We start from the raw sequence: 24,927 nt of genomic DNA on the forward strand, positions 1-24,927 counted from the left end.
TTGTTGTTGCGGACACCACTGTGATTCCTAAATCAGGGCCTTTTTTGGAGTGGTGGTGGGAGGGTCCTCAGGCACGTTGAGCTGAATTGACAATTCTCAGGTCAAGGCACATTATCATCACAAGTGCCCTCCCTTGCTTTGTATATGTATTATCTTTTATCCCCAGTTCCCCAATTTCCCATTTTATCCCAATTCTTCTCCCTCCAGAGGCAACCATTCTAAAATAGCTAAAGTGTGTCTTTCTGTTTGTATGTGTCCCAGCAGAAAGTGATATTTGTGGGCATATATTCTAAATGTACATGACATATTTTATATTTTTCTCACTAAGCACTAGGTTTTTGAGACCTAGCCATATTGTTATGGCATATTTGTTCACACTATGTACACATTTTAATTATGCACTGTCTCAGTGATGGGCGCTGGATTGTGTCCAACTCCCCATCTCCAGAATAACGCTGCAGGGAACTCCCTGGCACCATCTGAGAACCTGCGTGCTGGGCCACAGGCTTGTGCTTGCTGGGTAAAGGGCATGAGACAGACTTCATTTGCCTCAGTAGTGGCAGACTGCTTTCCAGAACAGCTTCACTGGCTACACTCCTTCAGGGCCTTTGTACTTGCTGTTCCCTCTGTCTGAAATAATTGTCACCTGGGCTCTTGAAGTGACTTTCTTCTGTTTATCAGTGAGGTCTCAGCTCAAATATCACTGCCTCCGAGAGGCCTTCCTCACTCTCTCTGTTATCCCCACAAGCCACTCAGCGCAGCTTACTCTCCAACATTTTTATTTCCATTCATGACATCATAGCACTTTTCACAATTTGCAATTATCTGTGATCACTTGTTTATTATCTGTCTTCTCCACGGGGGCAGGGGACGCTGTCCTCTTCACTAGGCATCCAGCATAGCTCTAGCATATGGTAGGCTCTCAACAAATATTATTGAATAAATGAATGAAATAATAATTATAATAAATAAATAGTACTGTGATATCACCATGTTCAAATCTCTATGGTCAGAAGAGCAAGGAACATAACACATGTGAGAAGTGGGGGAAGCTTTTTAAAAGGGACCTAAGGGGAGATGGGAGGTCCTGCATCTCAGTTTCTTCCGCACTCAGCTCAATTCCACAAGTCCGTACGTTTAACATCCATCCCTAATTTTCCTCTCTGGCTTCCATGAAGCCCCACCTGCCTGGCCAGCTGGTGCAAACCCCGGCAAGCCCGCAGTGGGGCGCCAGAACACGCTGCCAGGGAGAACTAAAACTACATTTCCCAGCATCCGGCGCGCCGCCGACCCACTTCCGGAGCCCGCTGGCGACATGGCGGCGTCCGAGGAACACGATTCCCCGACTGAAGTGCCTCAGCCGGCGGTGGAGAAGGAGGAAACTAAAACATTTAAAGACTTGGTGAGAGTGATGACGCTGGCTTGTCGTTGTACTCCCAGCGCCAGGCACAGGCAGCGTCTGGTGACCTTAGATCCCGGCCGGTGGTGTGCAGAGCAGCGGGGCCTGGCTTCGACTTCCCCGGCATTTCTGAAGCTCGGTCCAGACGCGCTCCCTCGGCCTCTGAGTTTGGGTCGTCGAGGGGCGCTGGTCCCTGAGAGCCCCATTTGCCCTTTTCTCCAGCGTGGTGTGGCAACGTTTGTATCTGTCTGGGAGGTTGGGCATGTGGCGAATCGGCTTTTTTTAATATCTTGGGCGTTGTCTTCCGATGAACCAGGTCTGGGTTCTGACCCAGGCGCTCCCTCGAGGCACGTTCTCTCTCTGTGCCTCACTTTCCACATCTGTAAATTGGGACAATAATAAGTGCCTCAGAGAATTGTGAGGATTAAATGAAATACGTGTAAAGAACTTGGCTTTGTCCCTGGTGAGTAAAGTGTTCCTTAGGTCTCGAGCCTCATGGTCCTCGTGGGTAAAGAGTAGACAGGATAGACTGAATCAAAGTGTAAGGGATGCACGTGTCGCCAGCCAGGTGGCTCTGACAGTCACTTAATTAGGAGGGAGGCGAGTGTCTGTGGTTGTTTGCTAAAGGGTGTTTCTCTGAATTCTAAGGGTGTGACAGATGTGTTGTGTGAAGCTTGTGACCAGTTGGGATGGACAAAGCCCACCAAGATCCAGATCGAAGCTATTCCTTTGGCCTTACAAGGTAGGTTGAAATTCAGTACGTGACCTGCTACAGATTGACTATGAAGTTACATTCACTTAAATACTTCCCACTTTTGAGAGCTGTTGCTTGCATCCTTCAAGTGAAATAAAAATATGATCACTAAGGAAACAAAGTTTGTGGCTTTTTGGCTTTTGAAAAAGTATTTCTCCGCTTTTACTGAGCTTCCTTTCTCTCTAAGGGGATTCGTTGTCTGCAGCAGATGCTGACTTTAAGGAAGCGCTTGATTAAAGTGTGCTGACAAGAAACTTGTTAGAAATTATGAATCAGTAAGTGCAGATTTATGGAAGAGTGCCTGGAACGTGTGTCAGTGCCCAGAGGAGTTGAGACCTCTCACTGTGAGACGTGTTCATCAGATGTGCAGAAGAGTGGGTATAGTGTTGGCTGATGACTAGTGGGTCTGAAACCAGCAGGATGAACTTTAATAGGAGCAGAGGTAAAGTCCTGCTCTTAGAGTCCCAAAGCCCAACTTTACCGGATTAGGGTGGGTGGTAAAAGAGACCCAGAAGTGTTAGTTAATTGAAATTCGTTAAGATCCTCAGAGAAAGTGGATGTAATCTTAGCTACATTACTCTAAGAGGAGAGTGCCCTTTGAGAATCAAGTAAAAATAAAAAGATTTTCTCCCCACGGCTGGCTGGTGGTGTAGTGGTTAAGTTCGCGTGCTCTGCTTCAGCTGCCTGGGGTTTGCAGGTTCGGATCTCGGCATAGACCTACATACCACTCATCAAACCATGCTGAGGCAGTGTCCCACATACAAAGTAGAGGAAGATTGGCACAAATGTTAGCTCAGTGACAATTTTCCTCAAGCAAAAAGAGGAAGACGGGCAACAGATGTTAGCTCAGGGCCAATCTTCCTCACCTCCCCCCCCCCCCAAAAAAAGAGAGAGAGAATCCCAAGATTTTCTCCCTAGAAAAAAATGTATAAACATATCTATACATAAAATTTATCCTGTGCCATGAAGTCCTCTCCCACAAGTCCCAGGTTAGGAACTCCTGAACTAGCTCTAGAGAGAGAATAGTGCTTTGTACTGGTTAGAACATTCCTAGAATACTGTGCTTAGGTCTAGGGGCCACAGTTTTCAGGGACCAACTGAGAGGCAGTGAGTGTGCTATAGTGTCAAGAGTAGTCACAAATATTGAAAGGAACTGAGTGCAGTTGTTCTGGAGAAGGATAGAGTTAGGGGGTAGGATGTAATAATTGGCTTTAACGAATGAAGAGCTGTCACGTGGAAAAGGAATTGGACTTATTCTGTGAAATGCCATTTGCTCCTTCAATAAATAGTTCCTGAGTATTTGATATAGGTGTAAAGCACTGGGAGTTAAGATTCTGCCCTTGCCCAAAGTTTAGAGTCTAGTAAGGAGATAATTATAAATTTATTACAAGGCGAACAGGGACATAAGAAAATTACAGAGTGCTCTGAGGGAGTAGAACAGATTGCTTAATTTTATTTCTTGGCTGGGGAGATTGGAAATACATTCGAGCTGAACCTTTAAGGCTGAATAGGATTTCAACGTTCAGATCTGACAGGAGGCAAGGACTTTCTGGGCATGAGGAACAGCATGAAAAAAGCCAAGGAGGCTGGGAAAAGTGGGCATGTGTGGAGACCTGGAAGTACTCAACAGAGAGTGGTACAAAAGATTAGTAAGGTTATTGGGGCCAGATTATGCAGGACTTGAATGCCAGGCAAAGGAATTTGGTCTTTTTCCACAGGCAGTGGCGTGCCTTTGGGGATTATTTTTTAGCAGGAGAATGAAATCCTGAGGGTTGTCTCCTTGGAAGATTAATCTCATAGCTGTGTAAGATAGTTTAGAGACAAGAGACTGGAGGCTGGAGACCAATTAGGAGGTCATTGCAATAATTTTGGCAATAAGTAATGGGTAGGGTAGCGGTAGTGAGAATGAAAAAGAGAGAATGATAGAAAAAGAATCGTAACTTTACAACCAGTTTGTTCAGTGGAAGGCAAGGGGTGGGGAGAGCTAAGATTATTGCAGTTTCTAGTCTATGTGTTTAGGACATATTATTCGTGTACCACTGATGTAAGAAGGGAACACAGGAGGAAAAATAATTTCAGGAAAGATGAGTTCAGTTGGAAGTAATTGATTTCCGGTATCAAAGAGAGAGAGTTGACTACTGTTCACTTGGAATATAGGGGTTAGAGCTGGATTCAGAGGCCAGAACCGGATAGAGACTTGAAATCCAAAGGAGTTTAGCTGAAACTGTGAAATGGGGCGAGGTTGCCAGATGAGGTCAGGAATGAGAGAGGAGAAATGGAGGCTCAGGAGGGGATTGAAAATCGTGAGATACAGTTTCACACAAGTGAGGTAGGGGAGAGTGTTTGAAGGAGGGGATGGTAAACGCTATCAGCTTGTTTAGAGAAGCTCCCGGGATGAGGACCGTCTAAGGCTCTTAGTGCGGAGGAAGTCTCAGCAGTCCGCAGTACCAGAGGTGCTTCCAAAGAGTGCAAAGAAGGGTGGGTGCCTTCTGGCTTTTTCTTGCTTACCTTCCGCACAGGTGGCAAGAAGGAATCAAAATGAGGTGGCAGTCATAATTCTAAAACTATTCATAATGTTTTCGGTCAAAGGTTTGCATTTAATGCAGAGAAAAGAGCAGTCGATGAACAAAGCCACTGAGTGACGTGATTGACTTAATCACCATGGGAAATGTCTTTGTTCTTCTTCTTGAGCTTGTCTCACTCTAATGAGCAATTGACAAAGGCTTCATTGGATCTAAAGCTTCTGGTCCTAAGCAAATGATTTAAATATTCTAACAAAATTTTTCTTTCCCCTTCTATTAAATTAACTTAGATTTTAGTTCGAGTACTAATGATGGTGTCAGTTTGTAAAAAATTCCTGAGCCCTGGGTACATCCATTATTCTTAAACCTTATAACCATCCTGAAAGGTAGGAATGATGATTTTCTTGGTGAGATTGAGGCTCAGAGAGTTAAGTACCATGGCTAGAGTCACATAACTAATTATTTCTGGAGCTAGAATTTGAGTATAAAATCTTCCAGCTGAAAAGCCTGTTTTCTTGGCCCTATATCACAGAGTGTTACTGTGGAGAGATCAGAATCTTTTGATGGTTTTTAAGGATGCTTTCCTTCTCTGTTTCATGTATTGAGTTTATTTCTGTTTCAGAGATCACTCAGAATCCTCTAGGAATTTCACAGTTTTTTGAATGGCTGCCATATAACAAAGCACTTATGTTAGGTGCTGGCAGTGTGGCAGGTGAATGTGAATTTATTCTGCTCTCGTGGAGTTTTATGTGTTCTAGTGTATTCTACACAGTTACTACCACTGAAAAGGCTCAGGGGTTGTGAGAGGAAGAAAGGAGATGATAGAGAAAAATCCATCAGTTTCACAAACTGAGTTTTGCTCTGAGGGGATCATAAAAAAACTGAAAGCAATGCAACCCTCCGTTGCTGGCACTGGGTGTTGGTCACAGCCACCTGGATTGAGTGACTTAAGCTCCTTTACGTCCCTAAATCTTTCCTATATACTCCTTTCTTCCAAAACTTTAAGATTTCCTATGACAAAAAAAGAGGACAGGTCCCAGTGGTTTTTTTCTGTTCTTGAAGCCATGTCGTGGTACACAGGCAGGGAGGGCAGAATCCCCAGAGAGTTGAGGAATAAAGCTTTGGAAGTCCTTGGCCCAGAAGCAGGTGGATGCTGTTGGAATTCCTTGTCATCTACCCTATAACCCAACAAGGGGGACATTAAAGTTAGTAGATCACTGAGAAATTTTATCTCCAGGTTGTCATTTGTTTCTGTAATGTTTTACAAAATTAGTCCATTGTGTGGTCTGACTTATAATTCACGTCTATGTATATACTTTTGTATGGAAGACACTGAAATTAGTAGGTAGAAGGTTAAAGGGTAAAATTCAGTAGAATATAATGTTTGATCTGGCATGGCAGATCCTAGTTTAAGTGATTAACATGTAAGTGATTGATATTGAAAAGCTCATTCTAGGGCCAGCCTGGTGGCGTAGTGGTTAAGTTTGCGTGCTCTACTTTGGTGGCCCAGGGTTCACGGGTTTGGATCCTGGGCGTGGACCTATGCACCACTCATCAACCATGCTGTGGTGGTGTCCCACATACAAAATAGAGGAAGTTTGGCATAGATGTTAACTCAGTGACAATCTTCCTCAAGCAAAAAGAGGAAGATTCGCAACAAATGTTAGAACGCTCAGGGCCAATCTTCCTCACCAAAAAAAAAAAAAAAAACAGAGAGAGAGAGAAAGAAAAGTCTATTCTACTTGATATCGACTGTTCTGCTTTCTTGAAGCTCTCTTCCTTCTTAATTTCAAGTCAGTATTGTCTTCTCCTGATTTTCCAGCTGTCCTTTCTCAGTTTCTTCTGGCTCCTTTCCCTTTCCCTTGCAGTGTTAATTCTATCTTCATCCTGTTTTTTCTCACTCTGAAACACTACTAAGATTTCTCATCCAATCCTGAAGTTTTAACACTATCTGCATGAATGAGTCTCAGCCAGTGCTCATCTGATTCACCTGTGGAACTTTTGAAACAATGGAGATTTCTGGGCTCCAGCCTAGACCTGCTGAAGCAGAATTTCTAGGTGTGGGCCCTAGGCATGTAGATGGAAAACCTTACTAGATTACTCTGCGTGTCTGCCCCTGGGCAGCACCACTAGTGGGATGCTCATGCCTCTCCTGTCTGTATTTGTAGCCCACACTTTTCTGCTATACTCCAAACAAGTGTGTCCAGCTGGCATTTAGATATTTCTCTGAGCTTACTGTGGGAACCTTGAGGTTCCCCGTGTCCAAACCAGAGTCATTATTTTCCTGACCAGAACTAATTTTTCTGTAGCCCCTATCTCAATTTATGGCCTTTGAGTTTCCCAGGGTGGAAACCTGTGTGTCAACCACATTTTCTTTCTTTACTTTCTAAACCTCCCTCGTTCCTATCCTCACTGCCTTGCCTTAGTTCGGGCCACCATCATAACTCCTCTGGTATCCTGATTGAGCTCTCATTTTCTTACATGTTCCTTCTTCTGGTCGTTTAGGTCATTTTAGATCGTGAGGAAAAGAGTCATGTTCAGGTTACCTGCGGGAAAAGGGGTTTGTTGTAGGCTTAGTCTCTAGGTGAGGAAACCTCAGCGGTTATACAATCAAGGAACAATGTGAGCATCAACTGTGGGGTCCTTCCTCAACAGGAAGCATTCCCACTGGCTGCTGTTCTGGTGCACAGCTGCCTTGTGGGCTGCAGCCAGCCTGGAGACGGTGGTCTTGGCTTGGGCGTTAATTTCCACATCTTGTTAGTTATGGCTTGGTTGGTGATAACAAACCGTGGGGCCTATTGTTAAGGAATTACTTAGGGCGTTCTCCCCTCAAGAGGAGCAGTGTAAAGGGCAGTACTGCTAAGCTCTTCGGCTCTTCTTTGTGCCATCAGGCCCAGCGTTTATCTTCCTAAAGAGTGACATTGGTCATGATCTTCCCTTCTTAAAATCCTTCAGTTCCTGTCTCTTATAGGAAGACATCAAAATCCTTAGCACGGCTTACGAGTCTCCTTTCTAGTCTCCTCCTTCTCCCTTTGCTCCTTAAGGCGTCCGTTCCTGCCACACTGTACTTCTCACTCTCCCTGCTTATGCTGTGTTCTTTCCCGCCTCATCCTCTTTCTTCATACAGGAATATCCTTCCTTTCTTTCTTTCTTACTTCCAGATTGAATTTACCCCTCACCTGTTAACCCTTCCTGACTCCTCTGGGCAGTGAGTTCCTCCTTCCTTTGTGTTCTCACTGTATTTTGTAGGGGCCTGTGTTAAAGCCCTTCTCACATTATAATGTATTTGTGTATCTCACCCCTGGATTTTGAGCTTGTCTAGGACAGAGACCTTGTCTTCTGTCTTCTCAACCTTCCTCTCCCCCCAGTTCATCAAAGATTTATTCATTATCTACTTTGTGCCCAACATTGTGTCATTGCAGAAAATGTGGAAATAATCAGAGAGCATTTCTGTGCTGTGAGATGTTTTCTTTCTCTTCTAGGTCGTGATATCATCGGGCTGGCAGAAACCGGCTCTGGGAAAACAGGGGCCTTCGCTTTGCCCATTCTGAATGCACTGCTGGAGACGCCCCAGCGATTGTTCGCCTTAGTTCTCACCCCGACTCGGGAGTTGGCCTTTCAGATCTCGGAGCAATTTGAAGCCCTGGGGTCTTCTATTGGAGTGCAGAGTGGTAAGTGTCTGAGAGGAGAGGAATCTTAGAGTTTCTTCACAGGTTGAGAATGCCTGTGAAAGGAGAACGGAAGGAAATAGTGAGTAAGTTCACTGACCTAAAGAGCTGATTTGGTATTTTAGCTTTGAGGAAATTGTAATTGTAAGGGAAGAAAAATTTAAGTAGAAATCTAGCATTGGCTTTAAAAGATGTTCAGTGAACTATGGAAAAAATTAAGGATCTCCTTTCTATATTCTTTTTATGTCTGTAGCCGTGATTGTAGGTGGAATTGATTCAATGTCCCAATCTCTGGCCCTGGCAAAGAAACCACATATAGTAATAGGTGAGTAACTGACAAAGCTAAAAGACACTGACGATGATGAATTGGAGAATGTCTACTGATGTTGGGTGTAACTTATTTGTGTGGAAAGACTTGGAAGAACGGATTTTTGTAACCCTGTTAATTTTTTAATTTCTGAAATTCTGGCTTGAGGGGCGGAGAGTTGGTGACTTTCCTTCTTGCTGTCCCTGGTGTTGAACATTGCCTTCTCCTCAACCTTTCTTGGTAGCGACTCCTGGTCGACTGATTGACCACTTGGAAAATACAAAAGGTTTCAACTTAAGAGCTCTCAAATACTTGGTCATGGATGAAGCAGACCGAATATTGAATATGGATTTTGAGACAGAGGTGAGCTCTCGATTTCTTTCCTCCTCTTAGAGCATATCAAGTGTCCTGTTTCAAAATTTGGTTCATTGCACAGCTGCTTTATATGGAGCACTGTATCATTATCAGTTAATTTAAGCAGCTCTGCTGCCTTTTTGGTGCTCTTCACGTTGTCAGTGCCTCAGCATCCTCTGTAAAATATAGTCTTGACTCTGATTTCAGAGATGACAAATATCAAAACCAGATTTTCTTTTCTGTTCCCTTTGATTTAGACCTCTTCCAAACACCTTGAAATATCTGTATTTTCATTGATGACCCATTCATCATAGCTTATTTAGTTGATTAATACTTATTCTTGACTTTTTCTTAGATTAACTGTGCTCTACTAATTTAAACTGTTTTTTTCTCTGAGTAGCATCATTTTTTTGATAGCATCTGGTATGGTATCAAATAATAAATATTCAATAAATTTTAGCTAAATCGAATTGAATTTTTGAGTCCCCAAAGCCCCACAGCGATGCATGATGTGGGCTCCGTGAGCCGAGGAGTCAGAGGAAAGATTTCTTGGACTGTCAAGGTCTGGTAGTAGTGCTCCTTTATTCAGAGAATAGCATGGAGACAGGACCCATGGGCACTGAGGAGCTGCAGGCGTGGAGACAGGACCCATGGGCGGTGAAGGGCTGCAGGCATAGGGACACGACCCATAGGCAGTGAAGGGCTGCAGGCGTGGGGACAGGACCCATGGGCGGTGAAGGGCTGCAGTGTGTTGAGGGTTAGGGCTAAACTTATAAGCCATGGGTACGTGACTCATTTTTACTAGACAAAGGAAAGATGATGTAAAAAGTCATTAAAATGGTATCAGTGCAGGTGGGGTCTAGTTATTGTCTGGTTGTATAACTTTAGGTATGAATCGGGTCATAGACATTGGCGTGTAGGCCAGGACGCCTTGGGCTTCTCTCCCTGGGGCAGCCCTGATCCACATCAGTGCATTTGGTTTGTTATTTTCTGTCTCCTTCACAAGGAGCATTTGCAGGTGTCCAGGCTAAATGTTATATGGTACCCTTTCCTCTTTGTGCCTTAGGTTGACAAGATCCTCAAAGTGATTCCCCGAGATCGGAAAACATTTCTCTTCTCTGCTACCATGACCAAGAAGGTGAAATTTTCTAGGACTTCTGTTTTCTTCTTTATAAGAATTGATATATAAAGTCAGTAATAACAATAGCAATAATAAAAATAGAGCCTTTAAGAATCAGTGTACTATTCCAGGTTTTCTTTCTTCAGGTGCAAAAACTTCAGCGAGCAGCACTAAAGAATCCTGTGAAATGTGCCGTTTCCTCTAAATACCAGACGGTTGAGAAATTACAGCAATATTATCTTTTTATTCCCTCTAAGTTCAAGGTAAAGTGTTTACTTTGATCATTCCTGCCTCTCCCTCTCCTTTCTCACCAAAACATCTGAAAATGTGTCAACTTTTGATTAGCTAAGAGCTGTGCTACAGGTTGGAGTCCTGTTTGTTTTAGAGTGCACGCTGTGCTTATATTTATCACTGATAAAGTCAAACATTCTGGGAATTCACAGTACACTAAACCACAATCATGAAGTCATGATGTCATTCCTTCCCAACCCCATCCTTGAGGTAGTTTTTCCTTTGTCTGCTTATTATGTGGCTTTTTTGTAGGCAGGGATCCTAGTTTTGCGCTTTAATGTAAGGACTTTTCCTTGTTGCTGAGTACAGATCTCCCTGTGCTTGGCTTCAGGCTTTGTGTGAAATTCTTGGTTCACAGAGATGACAGTACTGATTAAGGAGTGCAAAGCTGGCAGCTGCGGGCCTGAGTGAGTGAGAAGCAGCCATAGGCTTAGTCTTTTACCTAATTTACACGTCCAGGACTCCAACCTTTCCTTCCTGGTTCAGTTACATATGTTGTTTTGGGTTTCTGACTTAGGATACCTACCTGGTTTATATTCTAAATGAATTGGCTGGAAACTCCTTTATGATATTCTGCAGCACCTGTAACAATACCCAGAGAACCGCTTTGCTACTCCGAAATCTTGGATTCACTGCCATCCCCCTCCATGGACAGATGAGTCAGGTAAGGATTTTTCAGTATCATTAGTGGTGAACTGGTGGCATGAGAAAGAGAAACCTTATAGTAGTAGATGTGTGCAATTAACAACATGACATTAATGCATTTTCTCATAATTGTTCCAGTGTTATGGGCTTGACAGTGTTGCTCTGGATCCTTATTTCCTCCTTTCGGGGTGGCAAGAGGCTCAAGTTAGAATATTCCCTAGGTAGTTGTCTGGTGTGGAAGCTGTCGAGTTGATTCGTTCAGCCCTAGGGTAATAGTGGGTCTCTGGTCTCTAAGGACTTTTAATAAATTATTTCTCAATTATCTTTTTATCATATTAAACAATGCTCATTTCATCTTAGTATTTTCTAGCCTTAGTTTTAAATATTTTCTTGTTGCTTCCCTGTTTCCTTTTGACCTGTAGAGCCCAGTCTGAACTTAGGGGAAACCGTCCTTTTAAAAATTTCTCTCTCTTGGTTCTTATATTTAGTTTGTCTAGTTTGTGTGTCTTGGATTCTGTGATTCATTAGTTTTCCATGATTAAAATTATTTTCATCTCTTTTTTTCCTCATCATAGAGCAAGCGCCTAGGATCCCTCAATAAGTTTAAGGCAAAGGCTCGTTCCATTCTTCTGGCAACTGATGTTGCAAGCCGAGGTTTGGATATACCTCACGTGGATGTAGTTGTTAACTTTGACATTCCTACTCATTCCAAGGTGAGTCCTACTGCTGACCTGACTTTCTAGTCCCAAAGAATATTTTTTTTTTCTTTTATTGAGATATATAATTGACATATAACATTATATTAGTTTCAGGTGTACAGTGTAATGATTCGGTATTTGTATATACTTGTGAAATGATTACCACAATAAGTCAAGTTAACGCCTGTCACCATACATAGTTAGAAATTTTTTTTTCTTGTGATGAGAACTTTTAAGATCTGTTCTATTAGCAACTCTCAAATATGCAATACAGTATTAACTATAGTCACCATGCTATGCATTACATCTCCATGTATTTTATTACTGGAAATTTGTACCTTTTGCTCCCCTTCACCTGTTTTACCCCACCCCGCCCCATCCCTGTCTGTTCTCTGTATCTATGAGCTGAGTGTTTTTTGGTTCCACATATAAGTAGGATCATATGGTATTTGTCTTTCTCTGTTTAACTTATTTCACTTAACATAATGCCCTCAAGGTCCATCCATGTTGTCATAAATGGCAAGATTTAGTTCTTTTGGCTTTATGGCTAAATAATATTCCTCTGTGTCCAAAGTTTCTTTCTTTCTTTCTTTTTTTTGGTAAGAAAGATTGGCCCTGAGCTAACATTTGTGCCAATCTTCCTCTTTTTGCTTGAGGAAGATTGTCCCTGAGCTAACATCTGTCCCAATCTTCCTCCATTTTGATTTTAGTGGAAGTTTTTCCTTTTAACATCATTTTTTTATTCTTTGATTACTTCAGTATCAAAAACTGGGAAAGCTCTTGATTTCTTCATCCTCATTATCTTGCACATGCCTGTGGATATGAATTAATAAATGTAAATGAAGGTAGCCAAGGACAGGTATACATATGCTGATCTTTGTCAGTCTCAGTTCTTTAGAAGTAACAGCTTTTGGTTCTTAGTATATCTCAGGGTTTCTCAGCCTTGGCACTATTAACATTTTGGGCCAGCAAATTCTTTGTTGTGGGGGTTGTCCTTTGCATTGTAGGATGCTTAGCAGCATTTCCGGCCTCTACCCACAGGTGACCTTGTGACAACCAGATATGTTTCCAGACATTTCCAAATGTCTCCCTGGGGCGGACAAAATTGCCCCTGGTTGAGAACGACTGGTATCTCTTGGCTTTGTATTTAACTTCTGTAGAAAAGGTGCTGTCTCATTTGATTTTCACCATAACCCTGTGAGTTTGGGCATGCATTTCTATCCCTGTTGTATAGCTAGAAACCAAGGTTCAGAGAGGTTGTGTGACTTGCGGACAGTTGTGTAGCTGGTAGGTGGTAAAACCAGAGCTGTGAGCCAGGTCTGCCTCTGGATCCAGTGCTGTTTCTTTTACACTATGTTGTCTCTAAACATGTAGATATGCTTTTAGATTTGTTTTGTTATTAAAAGAAACGAACAAAAACATTGGGTAAATTTTGTGCTAACAGAGGGATAAAAAAGCTGTAGCTTTATCTCAATAAATTGCCTAGTCTATTTTCGCTGTTCCAGCGTGAATCTGTTTTCTTTCACTGCAGTACGCCTTCACGTACGTAGTTTTTTATTTATGCCATAGAACTCTAATTTATTTACTCTTTGTTTCAGGATTACATCCATCGAGTAGGTCGAACAGCTCGAGCTGGACGCTCTGGAAAGGCTATTACTTTTGTCACACAGTAAGTAAATCGACTTCAGGGGCAGAGCAATGTAGAGAAAAGAGCAGAACTCGGGAGCAGACTGACTTGGAATCTGACTTTACCATCCACTGTAATAGTCACTTAACCTCCCTCATCCCATTTTCATCATTTGTAAAATGAAAATAATAATGCCCATCTAGCAGGGTTTTAATAAAGATTGGAGATACGTGTATGTAAAAGATCTAGTATGGTATTTGGCGTATAGAAGCACACAAAAAAACCCCTGCTATTTCTTTCAGCTGCTAGAGCCAGAGAGCAGTGACCTTTCCACTCAAAGTATTAGAATAACTGTTTCTGGTATTGTTTTTAAAGGAACAAATACCCAAGGCTTTTTTAGGAGTAAAGAATATGTTGGGTGATTATCTAATGGGCTGTGCACAGAAATTGCATTCAATCAGTATTGTGAAAAGGAATAGTAGATTCGATATTGTTTAAAACTGTGGCTCCTATTGCGTCCTGTCATATCATATATGGTTTTGCAATGGACAGACATTTGCACTGTCAGCCAACCAAAACCATGCCAATTTTCCTTCCTCAGATATGATGTGGAACTCTTCCAGCGCATAGAACACTTAATTGGGAAGAAACTGCCTGTCTTTCCAACACAGGATGACGAGGTTATGATGCTGACAGAACGTGTGACTGAAGCCCAAAGATTTGCCCGGATGGTATGCTACTTATTTTCTCACCAGCTGCTATGCAGATGATATTAACTGTGTTAACATTTGCTAGGCACTTCATTGTGTTAATCCTCATAATAAACTGCAGGAACTGGGAATTATTTTATTCCAGATTTAAGAGGAGCATACTAAAGCATAGAGATGGTGGGTAATTTGCTTCAGATCATGCAACTAAATGGTTGAATCAGGGTTTGGACTCAGTCTGACCACAGTGACCACATTCTCAGCCACTGTTCATGTTTCACATGTGGCAGGAAAGCCTTTGGACTTGAGATGAGAAGACCCAGCTGTGAACCGTGAGCTTGGACCGTGTGTCTCCCTCTCAGTCACTTCCTCGCCTGTAAATTGGAAATAGTGCTTAATCTTGATTATCTTACAGGGTTTTGTGAGCACCAAATAAGCTGATGTAAACTGCATGGTTATTAAGAGTAGCAGTAGCACTAGTAGTGGAGATAAAAAGATCCCAAAGGAGACTCCTTGCAAGTGCTGTCTGCTCCCTGGAGTTCTGGTCTGAGGGACAAAGAAACTGCCCACGGGCCACTTTCTGAGTAGCTGAGGTGTGCGCTTGTTTTTGTGTTTCTGCCCACATGGAATTCTTTGTTTGGTATTTTTGTTTATAACAGTGTAACGTGTTGGGGAAAAAAATTCTGGGAATGTAGAAAGGGTTAAAATAGTAAATGAAACATAGAAGCCACCCCCGACAGAGAACCATTGATAACATTTTGCTATTTTTCTTTCTTTAGCCATAGTTAGACTTGATCTAATTGTATATCATTAACGTTTTTCTAGTTCAACAAATATTGATCCATGTGATCACTTCTTAATGACTACAAGGAATTCTGTAATGAATATATAATATGGTTTACACTGATGTGTTTATGCTTTTACCTATTTTTTGTATTTTAACTGGTACTGTGTTGAACATCCTAGTATGTACAGCTTTGCATACTTGTCTTGTTTCCTTAGAATAAATTCCTAAAAGTACAATTAATTGTTAGGCTGAGGAGTATACACAGTTAAAATCTGAATTCATAAAGAATGCCAAATTTTCCCTGTAGAAAAGCTCTATCAGTTTATACTAACGGTGCCAGTATATGTGAATATGTGAATGTCTCCACCCCTTGACCAATACTAGATATTACCATTCTCTTAAATCTTTGCTAGTCTGCCATGTGAAAATAATAGCTTATTGTTTTAATTTTCATGCCTTTGGTTATTAGTAAGGTTAACGTTTTCTTATATTGGGATTTTGGTCTTATTCTTTTGCTAATGTGAGGTGTTAGGGGGTTAGTGTTTGATTTTAAGGGGAGGAGACCAGGATGTGTTACCCTTAGTGACAGTAATTCATTTTCAATCTCATACTTTCTGTTTTCTTGCAGGAGCTAAGGGAGCATGGAGAAAAGAAGAAACGCACACGGGAGGATGTTGGGGACAATGATGACACAGAGGGTGCTCTTGGTGTCAGGAACAAGGTGGCTGGAGGAAAGATGAAGAAACGGAAAGGCCGTTAATCTCTTTTATAAAGACTTGATTTCTGCTTTCTGTTCTGTGAAAGGGGATTGAAGAAGAGAATGAAACCTCGTCCAACAGAGTTCCTCAGACCGAAATCTATCAGAATCCGCTCAGCTAATTTAGCACTCATTCCCCCTTTTTATGTGGTAGAGTATCATTACTGCAGAATATTTGTTATAGTGCTGATGTCAAGACTGTTGTTGTTCTCCAGCTTTGGTTGTTGCTCATGACATGGGTGGGATGTGCTCTTCCATCACTTCGCACCGACCATTTGCTTTTTTCAGCTGCAAGTCAAGGACTAGGTTGATGAAGCACTTGACCTGTAATTGGGAAGAAGCTGCTACATCTTTAAAACGGTGACACTTAAGCAATCTCAACTTGTGCTTCATTAGACCAAATATGAAATAATAAATTCAAATATTATTTTTAAAAGATTCAAACTCCTTGATGACCTTTATAGCTTAAAGGATTTTGTAGATTTAAGTAAGATCTTGCTAATAGGTAAGAAACTAACAGTGGCAGTTACATGGCAAATTCATTGGTTGTCCTTAATTTAAGGTAAACATTATTTATGACTTTAAAAAATCAACAGAGGAACAAGATGATAGATGGCTTTGAAAGGGAGATCTGCTTAAAAGGAGGTTCTGTTTTTCTTGAGGATGGAGTAAAGTGCATAAGTCAGACTGCAAAGTCTCTTAGATTCTGAAATAAGTTCACTTCCCTGGCTTGGATTAAGCAGTTGGTTAGGAAGACTGGTTTCTTATGCAGATTCTTGTCCGTAGGTGACCAGAGTAAAATCAGGAAGCATCAGAAATAGAGGGTAATTCCAAGAGACCCAATTTCATCCACTTGTCATTGGTGCTCATTGCCCACTATTTACTTTGTTTTGTCCTCATCTGTTGGGTGATTTAATTCCACAGATGTAAAGCTGGGTCATCAGCCCTGGGGAGGAAGTAGACGTTGGCACTGTGGGGACTGGGTGGGGCAGGGGAGAGTGGATGGATATCAGAAACAGCTTTGAGCTTCGCATTCATGAATAGTCTTGGGCTGTGAGGGCTTTTACACGTGGAAGATGCCTAGTCATTCTTGTTGGATATAACAATTTTATTAGAAGAGAGTGTGCCTGGAGTGGCAGAACCAGGCTAAAGAGATTCCAGTGGTTTAAGGTTGAGAATGAGTTTTGGTAGAAGAGAAACTTTCCATATGCATCTTAATGGAAAGTGTGTGTTTCAAAGATTGTGTTTCTTAGAGTCAAAGTGTCTGGTGAGAAGTGAAAAGTGGATGTCAGGAAAATTCTCTGTGGTAGTCAGGTGTGGATTGTTGATTGCAAGATCTTTGTAAATATAGGTAGTGGGGTACTTTCTGCCACACATGTATCCTAAGAGGGGTGTCAGGGATAAGGCATTTAGAATTAATTGAAATCTAACACATGCCTTATTTTCCTGTTTTGTTTGCTCCAAACTTTATTACTGCTCATTATGGTGCATTTGAGTTAAGGCCAAGTTAGAGAAGTCAGGAAGCAATAAGAAAAAAGGAAAGGAGAAAAAAAGGTAGAAGAAAAGGAGAAGCAAATAGTTGAGTGCAGCCATACTTGTGACTGCTTGTTATGTGCCTACCACTGGGAGCTAATTCTCCATTAATATTGTATTTTCCTCATGGGACTCACCAGGGTGGCTTAGGATGATAGCATCCTAAGCTCGCTTTCTCTGAGCCAGTGGGTGAAAGCAAAATGGATGGGTGCTGTTTCAACTCTGGAGGACTTGAGAAGCTGAAATTGAATTGGGGTATGGTTGGTAGGGAGGTAGGAGAGGTTAGAATTACCCTGAAAGAGTCTGAACTTTTTAAATAGGCAGGAGTCTATAACCCAGGGTCTATGGACCCTTAAGGTATATGCATATTTCTGGGGAGACCAAAAAGGTTCAAAGCTAGTGCTCTCAAGCTTAGCTGTTGTCTCTAAAGTACATACTTGTGCTTTGCTAGGACAGGAAGATGGGACACTAAGGGAGGAAATGTGGGTGATGTGTTTCCAGGCATATTAGTAGGTCCAGACTGTAAGCTAGAGTTCTAGACAGAACAAGTAAAGATGTTGTTTGAATGGCAAGAGACGCAGAAATAAATGAATGTGATCCATTAGTAAATGAGGACACAGCTGTGGGTTTGTACCATTAATCGAAACTGTTCTTCATGCTTTCTTTTCCTCTAAGGCAAAGTTGTAAAGTCTTGCTGCTGAAACCCTCATTGAGGTGTGTATTAGTTTCCTAAGGCTGCCTTAAAGTACCACAAACTGGGTAGCTTAAAACAAGAGATATTTATTGGCTTACTGTTCTGAAGGCTAGAAGTCCAAGATCGAGGTGTTGGCAGGGTCATTTTCATCTAAAGCCTCCAGAGAATCCCTCCGTCCCTCCTCCTGGCTTCTCGTGGTTGCCGGCAGGCCTTGCTGTTCCTTGGTTCGTAGCAGTGTAACTCCAGTCTCTGCCTCCATCTTCACACAGACTTCTTGCCCATGTGTCTGTGTCTTCACGTGGCCTTACAAGGACACCAGTCTTTGGATGTAATGCAGCATGGCCTCATCTTAATTATATCTGCAAAGACCCTATTTCCAAATAAGGTTGTTCTGGGCTTCCGGGTAGACATAAATGTTGGGGAGACACTATTCAACCCAGTATAAACTTTTTGGACTGCAGTTTTCTTTGGGGTTTAAGATTGCATTGTGAAACAGAAGTGGTAGAAAGAGTTGATTACAAAGAAAGTGGAGAAGAGACAGGAGATAGGTCTGTAGAAGTGGTAGGATGGATAGAAGTATAGAAGTTTAAAATGACATTCTCTCAAGTGAAATGTCAATTGTCTTTGCAGTCAAGGTACCAAAGGCTCTGCTGTTAGGAGTGGGGAAGGAGGTCTCTGGCCTTTTGTCTCCTATTCCCTTCTTGGTATAATTCCTTAGTTCTGCTTTTAAGAAACAGAGAATTTCAAAATAAACAACCAACCTCTCCTCCTCCCCCAATTGCAAACAAAGACACCTAACTTTTGTGACTTAATGAAGGGAGTATCTTGCAATAGTCATAGAAGGCTGGCCCAGAGGAAATGTCCCCCTACTTCTCATCTGAATCATAAAGCCACTTTATATAGTAGTCGTTGTATGGCTTCATGACTAGCTAGCCTGGTTTTACTTCTGTGCAGGCTAAAGTGAGATGAGGAAAATACCCCTGTCCTAGGATGGGGTCCCGGGATCCCAGGTAAAGGTTTCAGTTGGGTAGGCTATTCCAGAGTTAAAGCAGGCCCAGAATTCCAGGTCCCCTGGAGTTTAGAGGCACTCCGAGGGGATTCTAATAGTTGCCCGGAGGGGTCTGGACTCAGTTACATCATGCTTATTCTTTCTCAGGCCCTCAGAAATATTCTGAAACTTTTCTGACTCTATAAAGACATCTGGCTTACAGCCAGAGTGTTTTCCAAGTAGCTTCCTGCCTGCAGATATATCTGAAAACCTAAATCAGAGATTCTTATCACCCCAGGTCCCTCAAAGGCCTGGGAAATGGCACCAGAAAGAACCACAGGCTGTGGTATTGGTTACAGAGAATGAAGCCATCCAAGTTATCAAAAGCAGGTAACAAAATAACATCAAGAAAGTATGTTCCAAAGACTTGAATAAAAAATTAGAGAATATGCAAGAAGTTTTAGTCCACATAGTTCTTCAGGTGAAACCTAGCCTCAGGGCAGATAGTACATAAGGGCGTGAGTCACCCCTCTTTAATTGGAATGACAAGAGACGCAGACCCTGGCACTAGAGATTGAAGGGTTACCCACACCCACATTCCTTTTCATGCCTCACCTGTCCCAGGTATGCACTAAAACTCCAGCTAAAAATAAATGCAGAAACTTGAACTCTGGGAAATAGCACTGAACAGTCTCAGCTAGAGTACAGAGCTGATTTGTGCCAAGTGGCAGAGAGACAGGAAGAAAATGGGCTCCTGTAGAGACCATGTAATCTCTAGGATGTGGCCCTGATGTCTGTTCACATTCTTGAACTTTTTATCGACTCCATAGTCATCCATCTACCTGATACCTTCCAAAAACTATGGCCCTTCTTTAACCTGTGTATGCCATCGAGGGGCTGGAAGAAACCAGAGGGATGGGTGAATGCAACGGAGTGTGGGGAAAATGTTAGTCAAGAGACCTGTTTGCTGTTGCTATGTGGCCTTGTGAGAGTTACTGAACCTCGATTTCTTTCATTTGTTAATGTGGAAATAAGAGCATCTATCCTGTCTGCCTCGCAAAGAATTGAACCTATTTTTAAAAAAAATTCTGTCCCCTCCCTCCCTTCCTTCCGGCGTCTGCTGTATCCTAGCCACTGTGCCAGGTACTAGGAAGACAATACTGAGAAAAAAGTCAGATGCTATCTTTACTGAACTCCGTCTTAGCATTTTATTGTGATTGTGCTTGCCCAGAGGGCAGGAACCATGCTTATTCATGGATGTGACTTTAATATCTTGCAGGCCCAACACACAGTGAATGTTCAATATCTGTCATTTTCTGAAATGTACTGTGTGTTGGCAGCTTTACATGTGTTGTCTCAGGTTCCTTGAATAATCCTGAAAGGTGGATGTTATTGTCCCCTTATGAGCTATGGAGCTAGACTGTGAACTCTGCTCCTTACTAGCTGTGAGACCTTGGGCAAGTTATTAAACTTTTTCGTGTTTCAATCTCCTTATCTGAAGACATACAGATAGTAATAGTACCTACCTTACAGGGTTGTGAGGTTTGAATGAACTATACTCTGGCTCATCATAATGATGAATACAGGTTAGCCATTATCATCATCATTATTATTACAGATGAAGAGTGCCTAAGTAGCTTGCCTGGGTTATACAGCTGGGAAGGGGCTAAGTCAAAATTTGAAGCCAAATTTGATTTCAAGCCTCTATACTGGATACGCTGTGTGTGCGTATAATAAGTGCGTGCTTATTGAATGAATGATTGAATCACCATTTATAATATGTAGTTTTTCCTTTGGAAAAATATGTTGCACGTAACAAATAAGTATTAGACAAATGAGCTTTCAGACTCCAACATACTGCAAATTGGAAATAGCGAGGTGAAAGAATATGACATTTTCATTTCCACCAGTAGATGGCGGAAGGAACAAAAGATACCCCTGAACGGGAAGGAGTTTTCATTCTGAGCAGAATGATTAATAGTGAGCAGTGACTGAGACACGGTGCCTGATGAAAAGGGCTCTTTGTGTAATATTTGGCCCACAGTCACTAACGGGTGGAGGTCAGGGTGGGTATGGGAACTACCTACAGATATTTGAAGGGTGTCACCATCATGAAGGTCTAGGTTGACTGGGAAAGTGGGAACTGGGAGAACCGAAATAAACTGAAGTTCAGACGTAGTAAGAAGAAAAAGGTGCATTGCACTGTTGTGTCTACTTCACAGTCCGTCTGCACTCCCTCTTTTTCACCTTACAGGCAGCTGTGTTCTTTTCAGAAGTCTGCCCTTCCCTCCTGGGATTTTGATTAAGTCGTTTGCCCTCTGTTTATGCCCTCTCCAAATGCACCCCGGAATACTGTTATTTCCACCCCATGGCTATGCTAATACATGTTGTTTGTGTTTATGACTGTAAATTCTCTGAGCCCTTAATTCCCTTCCATTCTATCCCTCTGGCTTACTCCATCTAGTAAGCTTTGTCCTTAGCCCTTACTCCTCTGTCAGATAAGATTGGTGTTGGTTAGCTGGTGAACCACTCGTTTGTTCATTCTGTCCTAAAGATGCATCCTGCAGCTCCAAGCGATGCCCCTGGTTCCGGAGGAGTAGTAGCAGCAGTCAGGCATGGTGGTCAGAAATACCAGGCTCACTGCACTCTCACTGCTTCTGGGCTGGCTCTTCTCTCTGAACATTCCTTTGGGGGAAGAGTCTCCTGCCCAATACCTGGCCTCTTAGAAACGCTCTAACCCAAGATATTAAATACGGTGCCAACTTCAAACCAACATCCTTGTTGTGTTTCTGGGTGGGTCAAGAGAGTGGCGACCAGGAGGAGGTTTCTTATTTGATGTATTTCTATTTGTGATGGTTTGCTTGTGATTCTTTACAGTGAGGCTGTGGAGAGCCTGCTGTGTGCTAGGCGCTCGCCAGGTGCTTAGCATATATTATTGCCTTTATTGGAGGTAGTGAATCATTTCTTGACTCCCGTAGAAAAGTTTGTTGTGATATTTAAAAACCACAACCTGGTCATTGCTTCTTCTGCATCTTCCATGATTTCCTAAATTCATCCAAGGAACCTTGCAGGCTGAGCTTATGCTAACCAAAGGAAGTAGAGGTGTGGTCACATCATAGTCTGTGGCTTCTGTTTCCATTTCATTGAATTTGGTGGAAATCAAAGGGCTGGGGGTGAGAGGAAAGTGGAAAAGATGTCCCTTTCCAATGTAGTTCTCTATTTTCACTAAGTCTCTAGAAAATAAATAAATTTGACATTTGGACTCTGCCGTAATATTCATGAGAAACTGCACATGCAATCAGAATTTTAGGGTTGAAAGGACCTTGGTGATTAGTCAGATTGTTTCTTTTTCTTTTGAGGATAGTAAAGAAAGTATATGTATGTTTATAGGTTTGTGTATATTTTATAATGTGCTCACGTGGTTACAGATGTTTCAAGAAAGACAGTAGGGGGCTGGCCTGGTGGCGCAGTGGTTGGGTGCACACGTTCCACTTCGGCAGCCTGGGCTTTGCCGGTTCGGATCCCGGGTGTGTACATGGCACTGCTTGGCAAGCCATGCTGTGGTAGGCGTCCCACATATAAAGCAGAGGAAGATGGGCATGGATGTTAGCTCAGGGCCAGTCTTCTTCAGCAAAAAGAGGAGGATTGGCAGCAGTTAGCTCAGGGCTAATCTTCCTAAAAAACAAAAAGAAAGACACTAAAGCAGACTCCCCTTCAAAGGAGTTCTACTGGAATTTTGTTCATAATATCTGTCTAAGGAAAGAAAATACTTGCTTTCAGGACTAACATCTTAAGACTGAAGTCTCCTTTTTGAGAAGAGTGATAGAAGATGCTGGGGGACAAAAATGTGTTTTTGATAACCCTGGTTAGCCTAACTAATTTTCCTAATAAATGCCAGTATTGTCCCTAGCCAGGTTCTAGGTGCTATCTCAGGAGGAGTGTGCGTGAGTCATAGTTCATACCTCACCTCTTCATCGTCTTTGTTCAGGTCAACTCCAATTTATGTGTGATCACCAGGGGCAGCCTGGAAGCAGGTGAAAAGCCCTGCAAAGACAAGGTTCAGGCTGAGAAGTTTACGAGGAAATGAAAGAACAGTACCTCTATGTTGATCGCCCGGGTGGGGTGCAGGGAGAGGAAAGGAAGGAGAGAAGTGTGTCATGTAAAGATTTATAGCCTGTACGTAAACTTCAGAGCTTTATGGTACTCACCAGCAGTAGAGTCATTTCCTGCCCCTTCTCCTCTACTCTCCAGACTCCGTGAGTCATGTACTAGCCAGTGGCCTGTGGCCACGGCTCATTTTCCTGTGGCCTGGAGAAGTGGTTTCCATGGTGGGGCACATGCATCCAGGGGAATGCATGACAGTTTGTTGGGGTCTGGGTAGAAGATACTAGAATTTTTATTTATATTTATTTTTAACTCATCCTTTCCTAGTTCCTATTTTTGTATATACTTGATAATGTATGATTAGTGTTTTATAATACATAAAGTATTATTGTAATAACAATTTATAACAAATATGTACAAATATAGGAGTATGTTAAAAATGTTATGTTAAGTAGGGGTGCACTATCAGGAAAATTTGAGACTATAGTCCTAGGGAATTATTCTGACAACAGTCTTTTAAAAGAATTGTTTTATGTTTCATCCTGAAATTCATTTTCAAACAAAACTGATGGGGCCGGCCCCGTGGCTGAGTGGTTAAGTTTGTGCGCTCCACTTCAGAGGCCCAGGGTTTTGCTGGTTCGGATCCTGATCGGGGACATGGCACTGCTCATCAAGCCACGCTGAGGCGGCGTGCCACATGCCACAACTAGAAGGACCCATAACTAAAAAATATACAACTATGTACCAGGGGGCTTTGGGGAGAGAAAGGGGAAAAAAACCCAAACTGATGTAGACTTATGGGTTTTTTAAAAAGATTTAATTTTTTCAGAGCGGTTTTAGGTTCATAGCAAAATTGAGGGGAAGGTACAGAGATTTCCCATATACCCTTGCCCCAACACATGCATAGCCTCCCCCATTGTCAACATCCCCCATTAGAGTGGTACATTTGTTACAGTTTATGAACCTATGTTGACACGTCATAGTCACCAAAAGTCCATAGTTTACCTTAGGGTTCACTCTTGGTATTGTTCTTTCTATGAGTTTGGACAAATGTATAATGACGAGTATCCATTCTTATAGTATCATACAGAGCATTCATTGCCCTATAAATCCTTTGTGCTCTGCCTGTTTGTTCCTCCCTGTGCCATGAAACCCTGGCAACCACTGATGTTTTTACTGTCTCCATGGTTTTGCCTTTTCCAGAATGTCATATAGTTGGAATCACACAGTGTGTAGCCTTTTTAGATTGGCTTCTTTCACTTAGTAATATGCATTTAAGTTTCCCCCATGGCTTGAAGCTCATTTCTTTTTAGTGCTGAATAATATTCCATTGTCTGGATGTACCATAGTTTATTAATCCATTGACCTACTGAAGGATGTCTTGTCTTGGTTTCTTCCAAGTTTTGGCAATTATGAATGAAGCTGCTATAAAGATTTGCATGCAGATTCCCCCCCCCCACTTTTTTTTATTGTGATAAAATACACATAACGGAAAATTTACCATCTTAACCATTTTTAAGAATACAGTTTAGTGCTATTAAATACATTCACATTACTGTGCAACCTTCACCACCCTCCATCCCGTATCTCTTTTCATCTTGTAGAACTGAAACTCTGTACCCATTAAACAATAACTCCACATTACCCCTCCCCCCAGCCCCTGGCAACCACCATTATACTTTGTCTTTATGATTTTGACTCAGTATGTAATATAGGAGGAATCATACAGTATTTTGTGTGTGTGTGTGTGACTGGCTTATTTCACTTAGCATATTGTGCTCAAAGTTCACTCGTGTTATAGCATATTACGTAATTTCCTTCCTTTTAAGGGCTGCATAATATTTCATTGTATGTATGTACCACAGTTGGCTTATCCATTTGTCTGTTGATGGACTCTTGAGTTGCTTTCATATTTTAGCTATTGTGGCTAATGCTGCTATGAACATGGGTGTACACATATCTCTTTGAGATC

The 24,927-nt window shown here is 42.1% G+C and overlaps 1 protein-coding gene across 1 annotated transcript; it reads left to right on the plus strand.

Annotated features, from left to right (window-relative positions):
- Positions 1-1,248: 1,248 nt before the first annotated feature.
- Positions 1,249-16,074, plus strand: DDX47 (DEAD-box helicase 47). Its single transcript, XM_014834241.3, has 12 exons — positions 1,249-1,402; positions 2,048-2,141; positions 8,158-8,346; positions 8,597-8,668; positions 8,895-9,013; positions 10,071-10,142; positions 10,271-10,387; positions 10,933-11,079; positions 11,636-11,773; positions 13,357-13,427; positions 13,987-14,116; positions 15,508-16,074. Exons 1-12 carry the CDS (start codon positions 1,316-1,318, stop codon positions 15,637-15,639), a joined length of 1,368 nt encoding a protein of 455 aa, XP_014689727.1. The 5' UTR covers positions 1,249-1,315; the 3' UTR covers positions 15,640-16,074.
- The last annotated feature ends 8,853 nt before the right edge of the window (positions 16,075-24,927 follow it).

The sequence above is a fragment of the Equus asinus genome, chromosome 22 (genome assembly GCF_041296235.1).
Source record: "Equus asinus isolate D_3611 breed Donkey chromosome 22, EquAss-T2T_v2, whole genome shotgun sequence".
NCBI lineage: Eukaryota > Metazoa > Chordata > Mammalia > Perissodactyla > Equidae > Equus > Equus asinus.

Bases quoted from the DNA above. Each gene is read 5' to 3' on its own strand.
- DDX47 (XM_014834241.3), top strand. From the start codon at position 1,316: ATGGCGGCGTCCGAGGAACACGATTCCCCGACTGAAGTGCCTCAGCCG. The intron at 8,669-8,894 runs GTGAGTAACTGA...CTTTCTTGGTAG, and splicing joins GAAACCACATATAGTAATAG to CGACTCCTGGTCGACTGATT. The intron at 10,143-10,270 runs GTGAAATTTTCT...TTCTTTCTTCAG, and splicing joins CTGCTACCATGACCAAGAAG to GTGCAAAAACTTCAGCGAGC.